General features: G+C 38.1%; 1 protein-coding gene across 1 annotated transcript; it reads right to left on the reverse strand.

The window, feature by feature from the left end:
- Positions 1-1888: 1888 nt before the first annotated feature.
- On the reverse strand, positions 1889-24985 carry LOC124353573 (putative vitellogenin receptor). The gene is made up of 5 exons (XM_046803470.1): positions 24781-24985; positions 22035-22245; positions 9709-9879; positions 7033-7201; positions 1889-2509 (listed from the first exon to the last, which is right to left on the reverse strand). Exons 2-5 carry the CDS (start codon positions 22149-22151, stop codon positions 2172-2174), a joined length of 795 nt encoding a protein of 264 aa, XP_046659426.1. The 5' UTR covers positions 22152-22245; positions 24781-24985; the 3' UTR covers positions 1889-2171.
- Positions 24986-26556: the final 1571 nt, after the last annotated feature.

The raw sequence follows: 26556 nt of genomic DNA on the forward strand, positions 1-26556 counted from the left end.
AAAAATGAATAGAATTGGAAATACTATTTGACGCCTTTATAAAACCCACCTTAATGATCAAAGTTTTGAATATTTGCACATTAGGTACTCGAAACCTGTTGGCTCCCTTAAATTGTGAATGGCATTTCTACTGTGGCTTAAGGCATGGCTCACTCTTCCCCTTAAACCGGAAGCAAAACACAAGCAACGGAAGTATCTTTGATCAAAGTAGTCTTTTTATTCTAAGTTTGGTTTCAAATGCCAATTGGATATTTGTTTTCTTCTTTACTGCAAAAACAAACTCAACTATGGATCCGTAAATTAGTTATACCGGAAGTGCATTTAAACGACCGGAACTGACTCTTTTTGACAGCTGTTCTTTTTCAGTCGTATTGTCGGTACATAATTTTTTCATTGGAAGAAAGAAAAACTATAATTATGGTACTTAAAATAGAAAGTGAATTTAAACAGGCAGAAGTTGCCTTTTTTGTATCAAATTAGGTTTTTTTATATGTACAACACAAAAAAAAACGCAAAATAGAACCAGTCAACATTTTATTTAACGTTTAATTTTCTTAACCATTGATACTGAAATAATAAGTAACTGGGTGTGTCTATTCCGGTTTGAAAAATATCATACTTCTCCATCATATTATGTCGTAAATGCTTTCACTAAGAAGATTACGACATTCGATTTTTAAGAATTGCAAATTTGAGATCGGATTTCCGTGCAACACTTGAGGGTTCGGAAAAACCAGTGATAATATGTATGTTTCACAGTACAATTTTAACAGCTTCTGACACTTTTAAACCTTCTTTGGTGTTTCTGCTGAAGTTCACCAATAAAGTTGAAACGTATTTAACATTTTAATTTTGTTTAATATAAAGCATATCAATAGTGGAAATGCATTTACTTCACCGAAGTAGATTCCAATGGCCGGAAGTAGTCACTTTTTAACGGAAGTAGCCTATTCAGACAAAACGTATTCTATATTATAAACAGGGCAAAAATTCAAAACATTACTATTGTACCGGAAATAGATTTCAATCGCCGTAAGTGGTAACTTTTTGACCGAAACGGACTTTTCAGACAAACGCATTATATATTTTCTCAAACAAGGCAATAATGCAAACGCTACTACCAGAAATAGTTGCTTAGCAATCAAAATAAATATTTCAGCACAGGAAATACATTGAAATGACCGAAAGTAATCATTGTTCAGACCAATTGTTCTGAGATTAAACAACAAGGCAAACACTATTATGGCTTTGGAAATATCTTAGACCAGAAGTAAATGATTTTAGGTTTAAGTGTACACTTTATGACCGAAGAAGACTTTCCATACTTTTTTATGTATATAGTTTCTTGATCGTGGAAACAAGACAAATTTCACTTTAGGATTTGGAATGCATATTCATACGCTAAAGCAATGCTCAGTGATAATATTAGATTTAGCTTTGGACCTTCTCAACGATGAGCGCTAAGATGATGCGTACATGCAATTCAAAATTTTAACATTGGACTCCTTGACATTACACCATAAGTCTTTTCACCAAGATTGCTAGGGACTTAATATTCTTCCACTATGATCTAAAATAATTCAAGTGTTACTGATATTGTTGGAGTTATTCATTCCCATGTTGTGGAACGTTGCAGAAAGATTTCTACATTTCTTTGGTACTCGTGCAACTAACAAACTCCGACTTTAGGACCCCAAAACATTTCTCTTTAAACTTAAGTTCCAATAATTCTGAAGTGGTTCAGAAGACTGAGGTATATTCCAATGACCAACATTTATATTTAGAAGTGCGTATTAAACCATTAAATAGAACGTATATGCTAATCCGCGGGTAACTACTTGCATAATTAAAAACATAACAACACCTAAATTTAAAAAATGAACACATATTCGTTTTGATAGTTGTTTTATACAATATTGGTCTTGTGTCGTGTAAATAATGTTTATTGGTGTTTGATATTAGATTGCTGTAGTAATAAAGATGGTCCACTACCAGTCTTTGAATAAATAAAGTGTCTACTGTATGACACGTTACACGGAATTGTTACTTAATAAAGTGCAGGTACTATTCACCATGTTCATATTTTAACTTTCGTGAAGATTCTGCTTACGTGGAACTAATGAAGTTCCATCACAGTCCAAACATGAATCGTCACAATTAAATGTATTTGGTCACTGCCCACAACTGTGATGGAGTTCGTCATAAATATTAACAGTTCCTCCCTCTTGAGCTGGGGATTTGACGTACTTCACAATCTGTCTTGGAAATCCAAGTTGCTCGCTCCTGAGGTTTCGCTTGGACTGGATACAGAACACAACACCAAACAGAAGTAAGATCACCACTGACAGAGTCACCACTGAGCAGTACAGGTAAAATACCCGAGTGTCCCCTTCCCTGTTCTCGTGCTGAGCTTCCTCCAGCACGATTTTATCCTTAACCGGCGTCTCTTGGTTCAATCCTTCGTTTCTGAGTTCCTCCAGCGAAACGGAATTCTCATTTAATGTGCCATCTGGAAAATATAACATCATAAACAAGTTTGAATTTTGAAGACTCTCGGAGCAATTATAAAACATTTTACATAGTACTAAATGTTAATAAAACATTACTTTCCAATATGGTCTATTTATTAGACCATTTTTCATCATCATACGACTCTAAAAATAGATATTTACATTATTTTTATTAAAATTATTATTTAAATAACATATGGTATAAATATGCATTTACACAAATTTTGGAAATTTCATACAGTATGAAAAATTAGATATGACTACAGTGTACTTCTGTGTTAGAAGCTTATTTTTGACTATGGAAGGATTGTGAAGGAAACATTTACCATCGTTCAGTGAAACAAAACTTCAGTAAAACTACGTTTCAACATCTGTAATCTAATCTCTTTCTTCTTCACATAAATTGTTTATGGGTTTTTCTATCTTTCTGGTTACATGTTCATTTAAGTTCATTGCTTTCGTTAATAATTATTTATTAATAATTTTAATAATTTTAGGTTTTTTAATTGATGTTATGTGTACCGTTTTAATGCAGTTTAGATATTTTGAGAGAGATAAATGCTCTTGAAGCCTTGTTTTTATTGTTCTCTTGGTTTGTCTAATATAAATCTTTCCACATTCATCGCATCCAATTTAATAAATCCTGATTTATTATTATGTGAAATTTTATCTTTGTGTTTCCTAAAATTTTGGATAGTTTGTTGCTTCTTCTGTGATAGACAAATTTATTTGTATGTTTTTTTAAAAGTGTTGCATATTTGGTTCTATAAAGTGCTGTATGTTATACAAATAAAGTCTTGTTTTGAGTCTTGAGGTGGCCTATCTTATCTTGTATAGTTCTTCCTTTCGATGCTTTTTTTGTATACTTTCAATAAGTTGTCAAGTGTAACTATGAACATAGCAATTAGTTTAATGTAATTTAGTTGTTTATTGTAGTTTTCTGTTATAAGTGGTATATCTAAAAGTCTGTAAAATCATTGAATTAAATGTTGCTTTCTTGTGCAGGTGGATGGGTAGATTCATTGATGATAACTCTATCTGTATGAGTTGGTTTCGTGTACATATGTAACTTTAGTTTGAACTTGATTAATGAATGCATGGTCTTTTTAATATATTCCTTTAGAAGTATTGGTCTTAATAAAATACCATTTTCTAACGGTGCAATTGTAAGAATATCAGTTTCATAATTCTGACCTAAAAAATTATAATTTAATATCCTTTAATGTCTTAATTATTTATTAAACTTAAGGTAATTCTCAACATTTGGGCAGTATTTATATTTAGCAATTATCTCAAACGAACCGTATATAAAATCTATCTATATGGAATACCTACATAACGTATAATGAAAATAAAAAAGTTATAAGTTATTTTTCATAGTTTGACTACTAATGTTTCTGATTATTCGTTTTAAATTGCTTGTGACAGACTGAGAGTATTTTATTCAGTAAAATTTATGATTCAAAGAGTTTCTGTTTTACTTTATTTATTCTTAGTACAACATAATATATCCTCTATCAAACTGAGAGTAAGCAACCCAGATTTGACAGAGTTTCCTTCTTCGGAAATTAATTGGAAATTTAGATCTGTGAGGGTTTCTTCCGAAAAACCATTGTCTTTAAAATTGTATCCCTTACTTCATACATTCACGAAGGGAGAGCTTCTTTTAAATACAGTATTAACCATAATAAACAGTACTGAAACTGAATCAGCTGCAGTTGCATTTTTGATAAGCTGATTTAACTGTCGATTGTTTCCACGTCTTTGTGTTCATTACTTCTTTCTTATTTGAGGTTATTTTTGGCTAACATGGTTCTAAAAACGGTAGAGAAAATTTTTATCGTAGAGCATTATTTTCGCTCATACGGAATTGGACATGCGGGTGGGCCAAGTTTGTCATACACTGCATTACGTTTTTATGAACATTTCCACTGAAACTCGCCTAGTAATTCTGTGATTCTCAGTGTTATTGAAAAACTTTCAAAGAAGAGGTAGTGTTTTGACACAGCGAAAGGGCTTTTCAGGTCGCCCAACTACTGTCTGCACAAATGAAAACCATGGAAGAGTGTTACAGTAAGTGCTACAGTCACCGAAAAGAAGATTATTAACCAAAACGATATAGGGCCATTCTTAAATGGTTTGCGAGAGATCTCAGGATATTTTGTTGTCGTGTACGAAACCTGCCGTTAAATTCACAGTGTTCCAGCAAGATGGCGCAACCAGTCACACTGCCGTTAACAACACTGCTTTCCTCCAACAAACCTTTGGCAACCGTCTCATCTCCTTTAGAAAAAACTTTCCTTACCCAGCCCACTCCCCCGATCTCACTCCGGACGCCTACGTCTGGGGAATTTTGAAAGAAAATATTTTCCGGGAGGACCCACCATCTACCATCGTTTAACTCAAATAAAAAACACCCGTGTGTATTAGGAGTTAGGAGAATGGAACAACCCCTATTCATAAAAATTATTTTAAACCTACAATAACGGTACAAGTGTTGCCTAAAACTAAACTGGGGTCATATTGAACGTGTAATTACCAGAGTTTCACCGATTTTGCCTCCTTTGGCTTGTATTTATTGGTACAATCTATATGTAATGTTACTTTGTTTACCATAATAAAATATTACCATTTCAGTACTTTTTATTTTGGTGTATTTATCACCATATTTTGGAAGGTGGATATGATATTTGTGACCGTAAAAAAATCATTTGGTTCAATTCCTCCATACGGCAAGATGTCATAAGTCATCCCCGTCTCTCCACCAAATCGTTACTTAATGGGTTGAGTTGAAACCATTTTCCCCAAAAACTATCAAGCGGATATTCGTAAACAGAAGCGAATCACTTGCCTTTCCCTATGCTTTACAATATATTTCAGTTTCTAGTTAAAAATAGTTGTATTTTTCTACTAGTTGTACGGTTAGAGGCACCGGAAGTTAGAGGTGTTTTGTGAAATTGTTTTAAAAAATCAATGTATTATACCTAATTAACTACTTTCTTCATGACAAAGTCCATTGAATTTCTATTAAAGTGTTTCCTTTAGATGAATGCGTATGGATCCCTCTAGCAGTTATACTTTATTTCCAAAACATATATTTAACTTTTTTAAATTCTTTCTCCTGATAAGGAGAACGGAGATTTTCTGTTATTTCTATTAAATCTTGTTATTCATTAAAACCCATAATTTAAACTAAATGTATCAAAAACATGAGATTATGATAAATTTTTAAATACAAACTTTTAGAAAATGTAAAAAGCTAAAACAAATCAAAGGTAAGACTAATTAAAACTTTCGAGCTCCATAAAATGTATCCTCTGCTCGCCTTCCTGAATTTTTAAGGTAGTTCTAAAGATTTCAGGTCTTTGTTTTATTTTTATACATTATAGAGTCTAGTAAAAAAGTGGCATTTTCTTTATCTAATGGACGGTTTTTAAGAATTTATTTTAATTTTTATTTCTTTGAAAATGGTGCTGTAGCCTTGAGTTCCTGCGTACTAAATCTTTATGCGTTGTGCCATGATTATTCTTTTGTACTAGAACTGTCAACTTTGAATTTGGTGTGTTAATGCCATTCGTTTCAACTTTGTATTCCATCCCATGCTTAACTTTATGCTTTACGATCTGCCACCAGAACGTGAGAACAGATCCCAGTTCTAACACGTAATATTGACAAGCTACCAATAATATCAAAACTGTGTAGTAGCCTGCAAAATATATCGGAATACAGTTAGTATATCACTTTTTTTAAGGAGAATCAGATCCCCTTTTAAGCCTTACTCTGCCCGTCCTCATGCGCCACTGGCCTGTGCGAGGATCTCATCAAGAAGAATAAGAGGGGGAGTCGATACAGTACAAGGTTGATGGTACTGATATAAAGTGCAACGGTCACAGACAGGATTCGAACCTGCGCTATCTCTAACTCAGACTCGAAGTCCAACGTCTTAGACCGCTCGGCTATCGGCAATCCCAACATTTTATAAGACTATTACTATATGAATAATATGGTTAAAAATAAAACCATATGCATCATATTTGCTGAAAGCTTAGGTTTTGAAGCAGTTTATATGACATTTGCTAGACTCTAGAATTGTTTATAAGTGTGAATATCAACTTTTTCTCTTTCAAATGTTTCAAAAATTTTGAAAATTTCCAGTCTAAATCGATTTAATTTATATTTTTTTAGATTCAGACCCAATAAAAGTTATCCATACTTACTCAAAATGTAATGTAAATGGTAGTAATGAAGTTCGAAAATGTATCGAAATGTCATAGAAGGTTTTTTACGAAACGTTCATATTTTTATTTAAAACATTTTTACTAACTTTTTAACTAACTAAAAAATAATAACTTTTCTCAGGGTGAGTGTGATGAATAAAAACCTTTAATTTCCCTGTTCAGTCACATTTATGATGTATTATTTATAACCAGTACAAAATTTCACTAGGCTATGGCCACCCTGTGTAATACGTACATATCAGAACAACTGTAACCTTCATTCACGTATCAATAATGATATTTACCGAGGCAAGTCCTGTTGTCATTCCCAATAACCATATCTTCTGGACACAGACACTTTGCAGTAAAAAGTGAAGCGGCCTTGCAGGAGTGGGAACACCTCATCTGGGCACACAAGTACCTCTCGCTAGGCGTCTGCTTCTCGGGGAAGTATGTTCTCATACCAAGAAGAGTCTGTAAAAATCTATATCAGGTCAGGTTGGCTTAGTTAGGTTAGCTTCTATTAAGATTGGGTTAGTTTAGGTTAGGTTAGGTTACGATTAGTTAGAGTTTTGTGTTAGGATCGATATTATTAGGTTAGGTTGGGTAGATTAAGTTTTTTATTGTTTTTTTTTTTTACCAAGTAAGATAATGAGAAATATATTTTTAATGAATCCCAATACTTAGTAATTACTAACAAATCATAACTTATTGTAATATTTAGGTACATTCCTATATTACAATTCTGATTCAACTAGTTGATTATTTTGCGTATTTGAAATAAATACACTTTTTTACACAGTTATGAGAATCTAAGAAACATCTTATTAAAGAATAAAAATAAACCTGAATGTATTTCTAATTTATTTTCCTTATCAGTGATAAATTTTAAAATTTCTACATTTAAATAACTATTATATGTTAATTTTGACAGATTTTAATTACTTATAAATTGTGTGAATTAGCAAAAGAAACATTTTCATGATCTTACGAAATATACTGAATCAGTAGTGTCCCCATACTCAAATAATGTTAAGTTATGCGAATTCGCTATTATTTTATTTTATTTAAATCCGGATTTAACAACAAAGAGTAACAATTTATTTCACTTATACCTTATTAACTAAAATATTTAATTTATCCAGTCACAACGTGACATTAACTATAAATATTATAAATAATTCTTCAATGTCATGTACAAAACTATTCTTAATTATTTTAGAAAGAGGTGTTTACAACTCACAATTTCAATTATTAATATTCAAAAATAAATATTTATTATTCAAGTGTTTATTGGTGCCCCTGAAAACAGCTAAGACATTTATAATAGATAAAGAGTTTAAAGTAATTATGAAAAGCCAATTCGGCGAAGTTAGGGCTAAGAAACCCTCTCTAAAACAACCTGGGGACCAACGGCTAAAAAGGTGGCTTCCGAATCACCACCAATGGCCGGGCAGGCGGGCTGATTGCAAGGACAGGATCGCTCAGCGGTCACTCACCCAAGCGGCAGCCACGCTCGACTTTGCTTGATGTGGTTATCTCGCGATAACCGTTCTACCGGCTACACTGCGCCATTGCCACAACTGTACACTGTGATTAGGGACTTACTACTGTTGTGTTTGGATAAACCGATCTTGGTGTGTGGCGTTTCTAGACTAATTTAGGGTGTTTAGGTTATTGTATAGTTCGTGCCTAAATTATCCGGTCATTGACAGATATAATCTTTGTTATATACAAATCTAGTTAATTAAATATTTCTGTTACAGTATTGTCAATTTAATGAAAGCAATTATTGTTGCAATTGCGAGTTTAGAGCAGTCATGAGAAATTTAGTAAAAGTATTTAAAAATAATATATATATATATATATATATATATATATATATATATATATATATATATATATATATCATCGTTTCGTATAAACGGTTTAGTTAGACATCAAGATTAAGGTAAATATCGATATATTTAACGATTAACAGAGATAGATCTTCTAGAGCCACCAAAGTTTCACCACTTATTTCATTGAACGTAAACTATCTTCACGAGTACATCTGAGAAGGATTCACTTTCAGAAGTATAATTATAAACTGGATCATAATTCTTATTTTAAAATTATGCAAATATTATGGATTCGCCAAATTTTTGAATCAATTTTTGCATCAAACAGCTTTTAGACTGCATCATTGTGATGATTTGCAAACCGTTTATAAAATATTTCATTATTAAAGGAAGTATCTAATGAAGTTTTATTACCTGCTAAATTCGAAATTCTAAGTAGTGGAAAAACTAATAATGTAAGGTATAGTTCACTACTGGCTGGTTTATACCCTCCAGTTGAACCTACCATTGGGTACAGCAAAAACCGATGTGTCACTTAAATCTGGATAACCCTGTGATGTCCAGGAACGGTACATCATTAGCCGCAAATGTCGAGATTCTGGGGTGCAAGGCTAATTACAATAGGTCCGATAGGTCTACTGCGGGAGATGTCTGTTGGAATATGATGGAGTTTGTTCCCTAGCTATCAGAGGTTCTTGCTAGCCACAAAAGGGATGTGCCTCCCCCTGCCTGATTTGACTAGAGAGGCTGGTTCAAAGCGTGCCTCCCCTTCTTCCGGGTGGACATGACGTTGAGATTAGTGCCCTAATTCTTCCTCATAGATTTCGGTAGGAGGCGGCCTATCCCTTCACCTTACCTATCCCGATTCCCCTGTTACTCCGGAAGCAGCGCTAAGGTTCTTACAGGAGTAAGTGCAATTTATAAGCTAAGAAACATAATACTGTAATGTGGAATTTTGCATTATGTTATATAACGACTGAACTATGTTAAATTTCATTTCACCTTCAAATGATTCAGCCATGTCTAGCCATAATATAATATTATAAAATATTGTAACTATATAGCAAATCTACTACAGTTTATGGTTTTAAAATAAACATATGTAGTAATACTATATAATGCAAGTGTTAAGTAACTCACAGTAGGGTAATGGTTGATCATAGTGACATCCACTGGGTTACACTTTGGGGTCAATCTACATTTGTAGAGGTGTATTCTAGAGTTCCAGAGCCTCAGCCAGACCACCTGGTCATAGAATATGTCCAGACCTTTGGGGTCTTCCAGCTCGCTCCCGCTGAACAGGTGATTCACCTAAGCATGACAAAACTAGTCTGAGTAAAGTAATAGTTGACAAGAGTCTCATCCACTGCATCACAATTTGCTATCAGTCTACACTTGTAGAGGTGTATACTACAGTTGCGGAGGCTCAGTCAGACCACCTGGTCATAGAATATGTCCAGACCTCTGGGGACATCCAGCTCGCTCACCTAAGCATGACTAAACTAGTCTGAGTAGAGTAATAGTTGACAAGAGTCTCATCCACTGGATCACAATTTGCTATCAGTCTACACTTGTAGATGTGTATACTACAGTTGCGGAGGATCAGTCAGACCACCTGGTCATAGAATATGTCCAGATCTCTGGGGACATCCAGCTCGCTCACCTAAGCATGACTAAACTAGTCTGAGTAGAGTAATAGTTGACAAGAGTCTCATCCACTGGATCACAATTTGCTATCAGTCTACACTTGTAGATGTGTATACTACAGTTGCGGAGGATCAGTCAGACCACCTGGTCATAGAATATGTCCAGGTCTCTGGGGACATCCAGCTCGCTCACCTAAGCATGACTAAACTAGTCTGAGTAGAGTAATAGTTGACAAGAGTCTCATCCACTTGATCACAATTTGCTATCAGTCTACACTTGTAGATGTGTATACTACAGTTGCGGAGGATCAGTCAGACCACCTGGTCATAGAATATGTCCAGATCTCTGGGGACATCCAGCTCGCTCACCTAAGCATGACTAAACTAGTCTGAGTAGAGTAATAGTTGACAAGAGTCTCATCCACTTGATCACAATTTGCTATCAGTCTACACTTGTAGATGTGTATACTACAGTTGCGGAGGATCAGTCAGACCACCTGGTCATAGAATATGTCCAGATCTCTGGGGACATCCAGCTCGCTCACCTAAGCATGACTAAACTAGTCTGAGTAGAGTAATAGTTGACAAGAGTCTCATCCACTGGATCACAATTTGCTATCAGTCTACACTTGTAGAGGTATATACTACAGTTTCGGAGGCTCAGTCAGACCACCTGGTCATAGAATATGTCCAGATCTCTGGGGATATCCAGCTCGCTCACCTAAGCATGACTAAACTAGTCTGAGTAGAGTAATAGTTGACAAGAGTCTCATCCATTGGATCACAATTTCCTATCAGTCTACACTTTTAGAGGTGTATACTACAGTTTCGGAGGCTCAGTCAGACCACCTGGTCATAGAATATGTCCAGATCTCTGGGAACATCCAGATCACTCACCTAAGCATGACTAAACTAGTCTGAGTAGAGTAATAGTTGACAAGAGTCTCATCCACTGGATCACAATTTGCTATCAGTCTACACTTGTAGATGTGTATACTACTGTTGCGGAGGATCAGTCAGACCACCTGGTCATAGAATATGTCCAGACCTCTGGGGACATCCAGCTCGCTCACCTAAGCATGACTAAACTAGTCTGAGTAGAGTAATAGTTGACAAGATTCTCATCCACTTGATCACAATTTGCTATCAGTCTACACTTGTAGATGTGTATACTACAGTTGCGGAGGATCAGTCAGACCACCTGGTCATAGAATATGTCCAGACCTCTGGGGACATCCAGCTCGCTCACCTAAGCATGACTAAACTAGTCTGAGTAGAGTAATAGTTGACAAGAGTCTCATCCACTTGATCACAATTTGCTATCAGTCTACACTTGTAGATGTGTATACTACAGTTGCGGAGGATCAGTCAGACCACCTGGTCATAGAATATGTCCAGACCTCTGGGGACATCCAGCTCGCTCACCTAAGCATGACTAAACTAGTCTGAGTAGAGTAATAGTTGACAAGAGTCTCATCCACTGGATCACAATTTCCTATCAGTCTACACTTTTAGAGGTGTATACTACAGTTGCGGAGGATCAGTCAGACCACCTGGTCATAGAATATGTCCAGACCTCTGGGGACATCCAGCTCGCTCACCTAAGCATGACTAAACTAGTCTGAGTAGAGTAATAGTTGACAAGAGTCTCATCCACTGGATCACAATTTGCTATCAGTCTACACTGATAGATGTGTATACTACAGTTGCGGAGGATCAGTCAGACCACCTAGTTTTAGAGTATATCTTTACGTCATTCAACTTGCTCTGAATGTACATGTGCTTGATCGGAGCATAAAAACTACTCGCAATAGGTTAGTAGTTTTTTCAGACTTGTAATACTTGTGTAGTGAGCCGGGGCTCAGTTTGGACAATTTATTTTTGTCTTTTATTTTTGCCCACCTCGGCCACTCTTGTCCAGTCTGTGGGGGGAGTCACTCCGTCAGAGTATTGATTTTCTGCCTGGTTGAGGTCAGCTGGTTGACCTTGACTAGTTTACCGACCAGCTGTTCACCGGCACCGGCACTGGCTTCTGGCTACTGTTCGGAGCGGTCAGACACGTTCGGAGAAGCTTACTGTGTTCTGGCTGTTCTCTGTTCTTCCCGTTTCTCCATGGCTGGCTAATTCACCGACTTTCGGCATGGTAATTGTCTTTTTCTCTCTCTTAACTTATTTAGTTGGCGGTTTTTTTCTCTCCCACCCAGACATATATTATTCGTAGATTAGTTTAGATTAGTTATAAGTAATTTATATATATTTATTTTGTAACTTGTGTTCCTCGTGTACGTGTTCGTGTCGCAAAGTGTTCGTTCCTGTCTTTCGTACGTTCTAAAATTTGTTAATTTATTAACTATGCTAGTTTAGTTTTTTATCTTTCGCTCTTGTGCTTTCTTACTGATCCGTTCGGGGCGAACGGAAATTATTTATTCCGTGTACACACCTTGTTTTTATTTAGTGTAAGCGAGACGGTACAGACTTTGCAAATTTTTGTTACCTCGTGTTTTGTGTTGCGTGCAAATTTGGGTGGCAACATCCATGATTTTCAATTTTATTATTTAATTATTGCCTTTATAGTAGCGTGAACTGATTAGAATTTAATTATTGTTATTTTGGGAAATAATGTATTGTTATTATTTGTAAAATTATATAATTTATTATTATGCCTACCTTACAATTAATATTTAATAGCAAAATGTAAATTATTATAATATTATAATAGAATGATTAAAATCCAGCGAATTATAGTTACAAGTAATTGTTATCACGCTTAATCATTTAGTATGGCTGTTCTAGCCTATAAGTAAATGTTTTATAAATTTGAAAATTTGTTTTGTTTGTAATATTTAATATTGTCACCAAGTAGTGTATCTTTTAATACTTGGTGTCTTGAGTTATTTTTAGGAAACAGCTTTTCAATACTTAAAAGGTACTGTTAGTTACAGATTGTTATTTTTTTTAATTGTTAAATTTAAATATTTTATTATACTTTGGCAAAACATAATTAAGTTTTTTATTATTTCTCGGGTTGTAGTAAAGTTGTTCTGAATATCTACTGGTTATGTTGGGATTCTATAGGGTCCCCGTGAGTGCCGTCAGCGGACTGGTGCGGCGAGTCTGCCCGAACAACTGAAAAATTGAATGCCCGCGCCCTGCCAGCGCTATTGGATCTCGGCATCCAACCGGAGTGTAGTGCTCCCATGCATTTCTTCTGTAACAAGGTTGGATTAAAAATGTTTTTTTTTTTTTTACTTCTTATACTGAACTTGCGAGGACTGGGGTGCAGGGAACGCTGCCAGATGTTATATCTGGAGGAGGGCCAGTACCTAGCCAGTATTTATTTAGTTAGTTACATGACCTGAAGGGGAGGATTTCATCTTTAATTCGGATTCGTGGAGGCAACTAAGCCCCCGCCTCCTTCGAAAATTGGCTTTAAAATATATTTTTTTTTTAATTTCGGCTACAAACTTGAAACAAAATTACTTTTCAAAAAATAGTGGGCCTAGAAAATTCTACAACCTTTTTCTCCTCCCTCAGTTCATAAAAAATTTACCTGTTAAAAATTTTATATTTACACCGCCGTACCTGATATATGTTATTTATAGACCAAATTTCTATTTATTGTGTTATTATTATATTATTTATTTATTATGTTATTATCATTATTGGAATTATATTTATTGTTGTTATTTAGTTTTTAAGTTACGCGGTGCACCGTGGGTGCTGCATAATTGTATTTTGCATGGAAATGTTTGCCACCTACTAATTATATTTCTTGTACTCGAAATCTTGTCTCGTTCTTGTCTCTTCCCCACTAGGTGGGCATGTGATTGGTTTTTTTTTTTATGATTTGCTCCGAGTTTGGGAGGGACACGCTTCCGAGGCCTCCTGTATTTTTTCACTAACTCGGAACAAAATGGTAGCAGAGCGTGGTTGCGTGTTTTTTACCCTCTGCGGGCCCGGGGTTTTTGTTTTGCCACTGGTGGTGAGAGAGATGAGTTGAAGTTGTTAGTTGACTTCCTGCGCCTGTGCCGTCTCGCTGTGCTATTTTCCGCCGATCGACAGGAAGTGTGTGAACCTATTTATTTCCTGATTATTGTTACTTGTGTGTTTTTGTTATATCTTGTCTTCGTTGTTTTTTTTTCTGGTTTTGTTCTGGTACGGCGTAGTGTTTTGTTGCGGTATTTTGGTTTCGCTGCCGTGTTTCGTGGACGGCAGGAATTCTGGGGACCCTGCTGAGAGTGTTGTCTCACTAAGTTATTCTCTTGTCGCCTTACTAATTTTTGATTTGTTAGTTGTTGACTTCGAGTCAGTGTGTGTTACTTGTTAGTCTGTGTCATTTATTTATTTATCCATGCCTGTCTCTCTGGTGCCTGAATACTTGTTGAAGGAGGATCTCCATTTTGAGTTGTTGGCTCGTGGGCTTACTCCGGGTTCCGACTGCGAGTCCATGCGGAAGCAACTGCGTGATAATATGGAACTGGACACGACCTGGCCCTAGAGATTTTGACGTTCCAGAAGCAGAGGCCTATTTTGGAGGCTAAGTTGGAGACGTTTGAGAATAGTCAGGAGGACTGGTTGGAGTCGCCGCCTACTGGCCGAGAGAGGGCTAGGTATTTGTCCCGGCTTAACCCATCTACATATGAGGCTGTCGCTACTTAGAGCCAAGCTTACCAGTTCTGGTGATAAGGAGTGGTTGGAGGAACGCGTCACACTTGGTTGACGGCCTGCTGACTGTACTCGAGAGGGACGAGGGGGGCAAAGGCTCCTGAAAAAACTTTGTCTGAGATTGACTCTGCTGCGGCTGTTAAGGGTGAATGCCGGATCCCTGGGTCAGTTGTTGCTGATTTTGATGTGGGCGTGGCGTCGGGGGTGTCTGGTGTGGGACGGGGCCCGGGGGCCTGTGACCCAAATGCCTGCTGGATCTGGGGGACTGGGGACTGTGGTGACGGGGATCCTTTGTTCAGTATCACAAGCTTCCGAACCCACTTACCCCGTTGCTGCAGCGACTACCAACGGTGGATGGTCTAGTTACTGAAGCCTTGCTGCGGTTTCTTTCTGAGATCCTGCGACTGCATGACTTGCCTGGTCTTCAGGGAGCGAGCTTCCTGCATGTCATCTCTCCGTTTTGTAGGCCACCTTTGGGTGACTGTCTGGTTCGAGTTCTCCAGAGGGGTGGTACCCTGGATGATTTTCATAGGGAGGCATTGGATTTCTTTGTTCCTGGTCAGTTGAGGGAACGTCTCCGTGTGGAGAAATTCTTTAGGCCTCAGGGCAACGGAGAGAGTTTGGCTAAGTTTGTGGCCGAGGTGAGGGACACTGATAGGGTGTTAAGGCTCAATATCCCCGAAAGTACTGTGGTCACCACCATTCTTGAGGGTCTCAATCCTGAAGAGAGGTCCCGTCTAGTTTTTTGCTGGTCGCCCTTCCACCTTTTTCTGAACTGGACCGTCTGTGCATTGCTTCGCGCAGCGTGCAGTTTGCTGACCGGCAGAGGGCGGAGAGGAACAATCATCGTTCCATCCAGCCCTCCAGGGCTGTCACGGCCGTACAGAATCCCGTGGATGGGCCACATCACTCTGGTGGGCTTCATCCACCCATCTGCTATGCCTGTGGTGAACGAGGTCATACTCGTCGGGAGTGTCCTAGGAGATATCGCACTGGTCCAAAAAACTAGATCAAAGGGGGGTTTTCTCTGAAGTTCCCCCGAGGTCTAAGAAAAAAATTTCAAAAAAAATAGTACCTGTGCGAAAAATTTGATTAATAGTTTGGACACTATGAGCCTAGCAGAAAAGGGAAAACCTACGGCTTAGGACAGCATCTTCGGTGTGCCCTTATATCAATATCTTAGTGGGAGACTCAGTGCATAAGGCCCTAGTTGATTCCGGGTCAGCCTGTAGCCTCATCTCTTCCCGTCTTTTTGAAGCCATTTCAAGGGTTAGGTTTGGTGAAGCACACCGAGGAGTCTTCTTTAACTTGCTGGACTGCTTCTAATTCCCCTCTTCCAATTTCGAAGAAGGCTTCAATCAAGTTTAAGGTTGAATATTTTTCATGGGTGTGGAGCTTCCTTGTGGCCCAGGACCTGAGTATGGATTGTATTTTGGGGGCGGATTTTATTCAAAAGACTGGTTTGGTGCTGGATCTTCAGGCGGGCCAGTCTTATTTCAAATTCAATCGGCGAGTGTCAGTCCCCTTTTCTGATAAATTGCAAATCGACGCCGCAGGTTGTGGAGGTGGAGTTTGAGGAAGGTTCTGCCCCTGGGGACCCGTTCGGTCACTTGGATGAGGAGCAAGCTGGGGTTCTCCGTGAGCTTTGCTCAAGATTTCCGGAGGTCCTCACACCCAAGCTCGGTTCTACCCATCTCATTGAATATGATATTCGTCTGACTGACACTCAGCCAGTACGCTCCCCACCCATACAAGTTGGCTCCTCCAAAGATGGAGGTTATGCGTGGTATCATCAAGGATCTCTTGGATCAAGGAGTTATTGAGCCCTCAAAACTCATCGTATGCCAGTCCAGCGTTCTTGGTTCCAAAGCCTAATGGAAAACATCGTATGGTGGTTGACCTAAGAAAACTTAATGCCAAAATTGAAATAGACTCAGTGCCTCTCCCCGATCTCCATTCTGCTTTTGATTGGTTCGGTTAAGGCCAAATTTTTTCACTATATTTGATTTGAACCAAGCATATCATCAGATTCCGTTGAAGAAGGAATCACGTCCTCTCACGGCCTTCTGTGTTCCGTGGAATTTGTATCAGTACCGATCTGTGCCTATGGGGGGCTAGCTGTGGGGGCCCAAACGTTAACTAGGTTGCTCGACTCCATCTTCCACGATGTGAAGTTCAGGTATGTCTTTAATTATCTTGATGACCTTCTGGTCTACAGTGAGTCTTTCAACGGAAACACGTTAAACATCTTGAGGAGGTCTTGGTTAGGTTGGGTAGGGCTGGCCTTACAGTCAATCCGGAGAAGGTGTCTTACGCCAAGTCTGAAATATCGTTTCTCGGTCACCTCGTGTCGTCTAGGGGTGTATCTATAGACCCTGCCAGGACCCAAGGCATTCGGGATTTCCCTCCTCCGAAGGATGCCAAGGGTGTTGCCAGATTCATCGGCATGGTTAATTTCTACCGTAGGTTTATTCCTGACTTTGCCGAGGTGGCCGCCCCTCTGAACGCCTTAAGAAGGAAAGACGCAAAGTTCGTTTGGGGTGAAGATCAAGAACGTGCTTTTCAACTGCTTAAGGAGGCAATTATCCAACCTCCTGTGCTGCGAATACCGGACTTTAGTAGGCCCTTCATCTTGCAGACTGACTCCTCATCCTGTGCTGTAGGAGCTGTGCTTTCTCAAGAATTCGACGGTGCTCGGCAACCTATAGCTTTTGCATCTAGGACTTTGACCCTTCAGGAAAAGAAATCTTCTATTTATGAGCTGGAGTGTCTGGCGGTCGTTTTCGGCATGGATAAGTTTCGGAGGTTCCTAGAGCATTCCGAATTTCTGCTGGAAACTGACAATCAGGCTCTTTCCTGGCTATTGGCCCATCCTCGACAACTCGGGAAGATTGGTCGCTGGGTTGTCAAAATTGCGGCCTTTAAATTCAGGGTGCAGCACATTCGCGGCACCCAAAACGTCGTCGCCGATGCTCTTTCTAGAATGTATCATCTACCCAGCGATCCTGTTGATTCTCAAGCACCGTTGTGTGGGACTGTGATGTTGGATTTCCCTGCTGCCTTTGAGAGTTTTGGCTCTCACCAACTTCAAGACCCCGAGTTGTCAAACATCATTGGTGAGCTCCAGGAGGGAGAAGCCCACTCTCCTTACTTCTTGTCCAAGGGTGTCCTCTGCTGTCGTGCCCGACGCGGAGGTGGTCCCAAGATTGTTCTGCCGAGTGCCCTCATACCGATGGTCTTTTCCTATTTTCATGTTTCTCCCGTGGGCGGTCATTTAGGGATCCACAAGACCATCGCTAAAATCAGAGATAAGTTTATCTGGAAGAGTATGGACAGAGACATTGCTGGTAGAGTACGAGCTTGTCATCTTTGCTCGGTCAGTAAACCAGCACAAAATACCAAATTAGGACTTCTTTCCTCCGAGGTGGCGGAGCGGCCTCTTGAAAAGGGTGTTCATTGACTATGTGGGACCCTTTCCCCGTAGCAAGTCAGGGAACACCTCCCTGCTTGTCGCTGTGGATGCTTTCTCTAAAGTTTTGCTGGTTGATTCCTCTTAGGAGTGCACGGCGTCGCTCACCGTCAAGGCACTCAAGTCCCGCCTTCTACAGAATTTTGGAGTGCCCGCCACCTTCGTCTCAGACAACGGCACACAATTCGTGTCGAGGGAGTTTTCATCGCTTCTGTTTTGGGCAATGGAATCAAACATGTTACGACATCTCCTTACTACCCCCCCCCCTTCTCATGCTGAGCGGTTCAACCGCAATCTCAGAGCCGCCCTCATCGCTTATCACGCTGAGAAACAAAACTACCTGGGATGAAAACCTGAGCTGGCTTCAGTTAGCCTTCAATTCTGCTCTTCACGAAAGTCATGATTCCACGCCTTTCCAGGTCATGTTTAGTCGTCCTCCTTCTGATCCCTTGTCTAATCTCTGGAGTCTGGATAGTCTTCTACCAGTGCCTGGTACTCCCAATGTGAGTGACACTTGGGAGGCAGTCAGGGTTAAGCTCCATACAGTCTAGGGAAAGGGTGAGGAGAAAATTCAATAAGGGACGTATTGCTAAACCCCTTCCAGGTGGGGGATCTTGTCTTTTTTGTAAGGCCCATCCGGTCAGTTCGGCCGTGGATAAACGGGCAGCCCAAACTTTGCTATCGGTGGACAGGTCCTCACCGGATTCTTCGTTTTCTCTCCCCAGTTACTGCTGAGTTGGTTGATCCCGTATCGGGGAGGTTGTGGCGGAAGGCCCACGTTTCTCATCTGAAGGCCTTCCGTGGTGATAACCTCTGGTCATGCTCTGGATACTGGTGCGGCTGCGGGGGTGTCCGGGGACTGATCACCCCTGGTTTTCCCTGTGGTGTCGTTTTACTCTCTTTCTATTTTTCTTCTTTCTCCAAGAGAGGCGCCTCTCAAAATTTCAGGAGGATCGTGTTTTGTCTGCCTCCTGCTCAGAGACTTCGTTTCCTGTTAGGGTTCTCGACTTCCCGTTTCCTGTGCCAGAGCTTGTTGGTTCTTCTTTCAGTGGGGGAGAGGTTTTGTTTGGGGTTGCACCCTTTTTAGTGGGGGAGGTTGAGCCGGGGCTCAGTTTGGACAATTTATTTTTGTCTTTTATTTTGCCACCTCGGCCACTCTTGTCAGTCTGTGGGGGAGTCAACTCCGTCAGAGTATTGATTTTCTGCCTGGTTGAGGTCAGCTGGTTGACCTTGACTAGTTTACCGACCAGCTGTTCACCGGCACCGGCACTGGCTCTGGCTACTGTTCGGAGCGGTCAGACACGTTCGGAGAAGCTTACTGTGTTCTGGCTGTTCTCTGTTCTTCCCGTTTTCTCCATGGCTGGCTAATTCACCGACTTTCGGCAGGTAATTGTCTTTTTCTCTCTCTTAACCTTATTTAGTTGGCGGTTTTTCTCTCCCACCCAGACATATAATTATCGTAGATTAGTTTATAAGTAATTTATATATATTTATTTTGTAACTTGTGTTCCTCGTGTACGTGTTCGTGTCGCAAAGTGTTCGTTCCTGTCTTTCGTACGTTCTAAAATTTGTTAATTTATTAACTATGCTAGTTTAGTTTTTTATCTTTCGCTCTTGTGCTTTCCTTACTGATCCGTTCGGCGAACGGAAATTATTTATTCCGTGTACACACCTTGTTTTTATTTAGTGTAAGCGAGACGGTACAGACTTTGCAAATTTTTGTTACCTCGTGTTTTGTGTTGCGTGCAAATTTGGGTGGCAACATCCCATGATTTCAATTTTATTATTTAATTATTGCCTTTATAGTAGCGTGAACTGATTAGGAATTTAATTATTGTTATTTGGGGAAATAATGTATTGTTATTATTTGTAAATTATATAATTATTATTATGCCTACCTTACAATTAATATTTAATAGCAAAATGTAAATTATTATAATATTATAATAGAATGATTAAAATCCAGCGAATTATAGTTACAAGTAATTGTTATCACGCTTAATCATTTAGTATGGCTGTTCTAGCCTATAAGTAAATGTTTATATATTTGAAAATTTGTTTTGTTTGTAATATTTAATATTGTCACCAAGTAGTGTATCTTTTAATACTTGGTGTCTTGAGTTATTTTTTAGGAAACAGCTTTTCAATACTTAAAAGGTACTGTTTAGTTACAGATTGTTATTTTTTTTTATTGTTAAATTTAAATATTTTATTATACTTTGGCAAACATAATTAAGTTTTTATTATTTCTCGGGTTGTAGTAAAGTTGTTCTGAATATCTACTGGTTATGTTGGGATTCTATAGGGTCCCCGTGAGTGCCGTCAGCGGACTGGTGGCGGCGAGTCTGCCCGAACAACTGAAAAATTGAATGCCCGCGCCCTGCCCAGCCTATTGGATCGGCATCCAAACCGGAGTGTAGTGCTCCCATGCATTTCTTCTGTAACAAGGTTGGATTAAAAATGTTTTTTTTTTACTTCTTATACTGAACTTGCGAGGACTGGGGTGCAGGGAGCGCTGCCAGATGTTATATCTGGAGGAGGGCCAGTACCTAGCCAGTATTTATTTTAGTTAGTTACATGACCTGAAGGGGAGGATTTCATCTTTATTCGGATTCGTGGAGGCAACTAAGCCCCCGCCTCCTTCGAAAATTGGCTTTAAATATATTTTTTTTTTAATTTCGGCTACAAACTTGAAACAAAATTACTTTTCAAAAATAGTGGGCCTAGAAATTCTACAACCTTTTTCCTCCCCTCAGTTCATAAAAAATTTACCTGTTAAAAATTTTATATTTACCACCGCCGTACCTGATATAATGTTATTTATAGACCAAATTTCTATTTATTGTGTTATTATTATATTATTTAATTTATTATGTTATTATCATTATTGGAATATATTATATTTATTGTTGTTATTTAGTTTTTAAGTTACGCCGTGCACCGTGGTGCTGCATAATTGTATTTTGCATGGAAATGTTTGCCACCTACTAATTATATTTCTTGTACTCGAAATCTTGTCTCGTTCTTGTCTCTTCCCACTAGTGGCATGTGATTGTTTTTTTTTATGATTTGCTCCGAGTTGGGAGGGGCACGCTTCCGAGGCCTCCTGTATTTTTTTACTAACTCGGAACAAAAGTAATATAGGTTATTTACAAAACATGATTTTGTTTTCTTCTTTGTATTAAATTGAATAAATAATTTTTTGTGTCTCCAAAATATTTATAACCTATGATGAAAAAAACAATATAGTATATTTGTAAAAACTTTGTTGTAAAACTTATAGATATAATCCATATTGAAATTTGTAAAACAAAATATTACTTTCCTGTAAAATAAGGAAAAGATTAAGAGTGAAATTTTAATAATCCAAAAAGAGAAAATTAGAATTACACTAACAAATATCAATATGCTTAAAGTAAGGTAATATTTCCGGTATTAAAATGTGTTAAAACTGATATACTTTATAAATATAATCCTTTTTATATACTCGATATAAATTGTGTATACTCTCGGGATTTTCTATCGATATTGTGTCTCTTGTAGTATATTATACTTGTAGAGTGACCACAGGATCATGCAATATATTTACACCTCATCTTTTAATGCTATGTTCAATACTAAAATAATAATCGATTAGCCGACATGAATAGAATGTTAATAATCGGAAAGTAACAATCGATACATACCTTAGTCGCTTCGTAATCGGTGCTGAGCAGATGCATTGTCCTGGTATCATCCACGGAGCCGATCACGTAAATCCTCTCTTCTCGCACACTGATCGCTATCCTCTTAATACTGGTCATGCGTAGGCAACCGGTCTTAATATATTTCTTGATCGTATTTGTTTTAAAGGAGTACGCAAACAAATCAACGTCTTCTTGCAGGTAGAAAATAAGCCTGGACATTGATATTTACATGTACATATTGAGTTTCAAATTGAGAAGATATTAAAATGTTCTATGTTTGCTCTTAAACCGTCTTCAGCAAACTATTAGAAATAGTGCTATAAAACATTATACACATACATATAATAAAGAAAAATCATATGTATATGTGTAAGCAACACTTTATATAGATACAAAACTATATCAATTACCTTGTAAGATAAACCTCACCAAGGCATGGTTTTATTGCCTTTACGAACTCTATTCCACAAGGATCAACTTTACTTCCCTTGACAGAATTCCCAGATGTGTAGCGGTACTAAAGTTTACTTACATGAAGTGTGTGGTTGAGGCATATACGAGGCTTCACTTCTATAGTCCTGACTGCGATACAAAATAAATGCTTGGTTCATAGCCTTCTTTTATTTGTTGATTTTTATTAACAGATACACAAATTTATATTTTTATGAATGTGTAAGCAAATTTTAACAAAGAGCAATCATTGCTTGAGCTTTAAAAAATCGTATTATTCGAGGATCTATAGACAGATTTTGTTTTTGTTTGTCTGTCTTGACGATAGCTCTAGAACAAATTGATCTATAGATTTTAATATAAATTTTGCATATGGTTTCATTTCTATATAGATTTCTATATAAATAATATAAATACGGGATACCAATCGTCGGATGGCGGTGTCTGTCGCACCATAAGACATACTATGGCCGAGCGTTTGTGAATATTTTTACATTTTTATCTGAGTATACATAATGGCAATAGAAATCGCATAACAATCAGATTTGTAAACACACATAACACATTGTAACACATTGACAACAACAAAATGTTACAATGTGTTGTAACACACACACACACACACACACACACACACACACACACACACACACACACACACACACACACACACACACACACACACACACACACGTTGTTGTTGTTGTTGTGGCAAATTGTTGATTTGGCATTGTAACATATTACATAATAGCATAACTATCCGCAAGATATCTCAAAAAAATGTTACCTACAGATTTTAAATTTTGGATTAAAATTCATCCCTACATAGATAAGAATGGGTTTCATGTTGGTGCCTTGCTATCCATTCGATTTATCTGAATTTCATTGAAGTCTATCACTAAATAGTGTGGCATAATTTCTCCTATGTCAACCTAAGGGCTGTAAACATTTATTTTATGTATGATTACCTTTCTGTTCGCAAGCGTGTCGAGGATAAAATTAGCTATAAAGTTCAAATGTTACATTCAATTTCAGTGAAGCCTGTGACTATACAAATGCTCTACATAATCCTACCCTGTGTTTATTTATTTACAACATACTATTGCTATACCCCATACTATCTGAATATGCTATGTTGTCTTAACTGCCTCAATAAGATATTTCGGTTCAAGCCTCCGCCAAATATTATTACTATGGTATAATGGTAGAGTATATTCTTTGTTTAAAGGGTTTTAATGACGAAGGTTTGATAATAGGGTTTCTGACATTTGCCATCGTTGTACGTTATAAATGTATATCATAACGTTTCGAGAATTGAGATCTATCCTCTTCATCAAGTGAGGATATCATTAGTTGAAATAATAAAGAAAATAAGGACACAAGAACCGAAATAAAATGGTTAAAACACGCGAAACCCGTTTGGAGAAAAGGAACCCAGACGTTGGCACTGCACAGGATGCCCTATATGGAATACTTAGTAAAGGCTAAAAGACCACTAAACATGAGAACTAAAGAAAATAAATGAAATGCGAAGAAGGAAATTTCTAAAACTGCTCAAAATTGTTAGTCTGAAAATCATTGCATAAAATGATAGGAAGCCAACCTACGCCATACACCGCGAGGAAAATGTATTGCAACTTAAACTTATTTATGCTTCATACATACAATTAGCTGACCATCTGCTAAGTCAACCTCCGGTTAAGGTTAGGGCCCTTTGGATATCAATATCAAAAAAGAAAACCCGCCAATATTTTAACACTCAAGCAAACTTCTACCAACACCATGACACTGAGACCTAGGGCCAAAAAATATGGCCGAATGTGGCTGCCTTTATCTCTTGTCATTCCCGCGATTCACCTTCCTGCCTCATTGTTTTAGATTACACACCGCGAGGCCGCAGGAAGTGCCAACATTGATTTTCTTGTCAGTATCCCACCTTCGCCTGTGCTGGAGTGTCGTGTGGTAGTGATCGTGACTTGAGCTTACATCCTGTGCTGTTCCCTTTTTCCTGTCTGGAATCCAAACGGTTTTCTGGTTTGTTTGAGCCATTTCCATTGGTTCCATTTTCCTTTCTTATTTCATGTACTAATTATATTCCAACCAAATGAATAGGATTTATTTCAATCCTCTAACGTTTTTGTAACATGGCGATAGAGTATAGCATCTCTTTGTAAGATTATAAAGTCTGATTTGTAATTCACAAAAAATGAGTTTGAGATAATTGCCATATTAGTGCATTACCCTTCGTTGTCATAAATTAAACAGGCCAAAGTAAATAACATTAAAATGAACTTACCTGTAATAAGGATCTATTGCTAGTTGATGTATCTTAGACGGGTGGAACAACACGACCTCTCTGGAGTTATCCTTTAGATCAGTCTGGTATATATTTTGCGTATTCCAATCCACCCAGAAGATTTTCCTATTCACCCAGTCAACGGACAGATCTTTGATGAGGGAAGACTGGCCCCAGAGTTCAAACGGCGTTTTGAAATATTTTGTTGAAAAATAATTGTAAAATAACCTACAAAACAAAACCAAACATTATAACGGGATAGTGACACAATTAAAACTATACAACAAAAGGCATGCATATATTTTATGTTTAATCATAGTAGTGGTTTAGATAAATTGTTCATTTTATTTAAAAAACACATGGAGGGAAGACGAGCAAGGACACTGGCTCATCGTTCAGCTTGCATGATGATTTTTGAAAATATGTGTATTAGTGTACATCCTATAACTCTTTTTCAGACACATAATCAAAGTTTCATAGAACCGTTAGTAAACTTAGTAAACACACACCACCAACTAAACTCCAGTCACGGTCACGGGTGACAGTTGAATTTGCTGTTACAATCGCAGTTGTAATTTCTAACTAGGAGCAGTAGTATGTTACACAGATACAAATCTAAATACTTAATAAACACACCATCAACTAAAATCCAGTCACGGTCACGGGTGACAGGAGAATTTGCTGTTACAATCGCAGTTGTAATTTCTAACTAGGAGCAGTAGTATGTTACACAGATACAAATCTAAATACTTAATAAACACACCATCAACTAAAATCCAGTCACGATCACGGGTGACAGGAGAATTTGCTGTTACAATCGCAGTTGTAGATTGCCAACCAGGAAAAGTAGTCTGTTACACAGATAAAGATGTAAACACCTAGTAAACACACACCACCAACTAATGTCCAGTCTGCTCCTAAACACTTATTAGATCTTTATCTCTGTAACAGACTACTGCTCCTAGTCGGCAATTGTTAAGTATTATTGCGTAAATAACTTGTTTTTTTTATTGCCTAATATGAAAAGGCTACTTTTATTGAACAATAATTATGTATATATTTTTTGGGCAATTTATACTTTATATTTGCCTTTATTTACTAAACTGTATATACTACATTAATTCCATATCTCTTTCTGCGGCCTAGTGCCTACAATACCATTCCTTACTGGATTAAAATATTCACGTACAGTGACAGACCAATGAACCATTGTTTCCCGAATCAGCTGTTTACTGTACACTCACCAACCAATCACAACGGTTGACTTATCAATTGCCCACCTTGCAAGCGTAGGCACGCTTGCTCGTTATACTCTCGGTCCCGCCTGGGGCACTTATGTACTCTCTAGCCACTGCTGACCATACTTACTCTCTCCCCCATGTGTTACTCTCTCACTTAAAATATTAGTTTATTTCTATTTGTTGTACATTTAAATTAACATTAAAGTCAGTGCTCTGGATTGGCAATCTCTACCAGAACGTCTCTGCTCCCGGACACCCGCGTCTACCGTGCTCTACAGGACTGGCCACAGTGTTATAAACTATTCGTTTGCGGTCGTATTGTGCGTGAGTGAATCCGTGAAGGACATCTTCCGTCTTCACGCCTGCCTACAAGACAGCAGCCTATTTCCACACTTACTGATCACAACCTGGCCCTCAACAACAGCAGACTACGGTTAGGTACCTCTCATGAAAACAAAGGTAACTGTTTATTTTCTGCACTTTATTTGAATATGCACTGTTCATAAACTCATTATGTGTAACCTAGTGAACTCTT

Source organism: Homalodisca vitripennis, chromosome 2 (genome assembly GCF_021130785.1).
Source record: "Homalodisca vitripennis isolate AUS2020 chromosome 2, UT_GWSS_2.1, whole genome shotgun sequence".
Classification (NCBI taxonomy): Eukaryota; Metazoa; Arthropoda; class Insecta; order Hemiptera; family Cicadellidae; genus Homalodisca; species Homalodisca vitripennis.

Bases quoted from the DNA above. Each gene is read 5' to 3' on its own strand.
- LOC124353573 (XM_046803470.1), bottom strand. From the start codon at position 22,151: ATGACCAGTATTAAGAGGATAGCGATCAGTGTGCGAGAAGAGAGGATT. The intron at 9,880-22,034 runs GTATGTATCGAT...TGTCATGCTTAG, and splicing joins CCGATTACGAAGCGACTAAG to GTGAATCACCTGTTCAGCGG. The intron at 7,202-9,708 runs GTGAGTTACTTA...AGATTTTTACAG, and splicing joins TGATCAACCATTACCCTACT to ACTCTTCTTGGTATGAGAAC.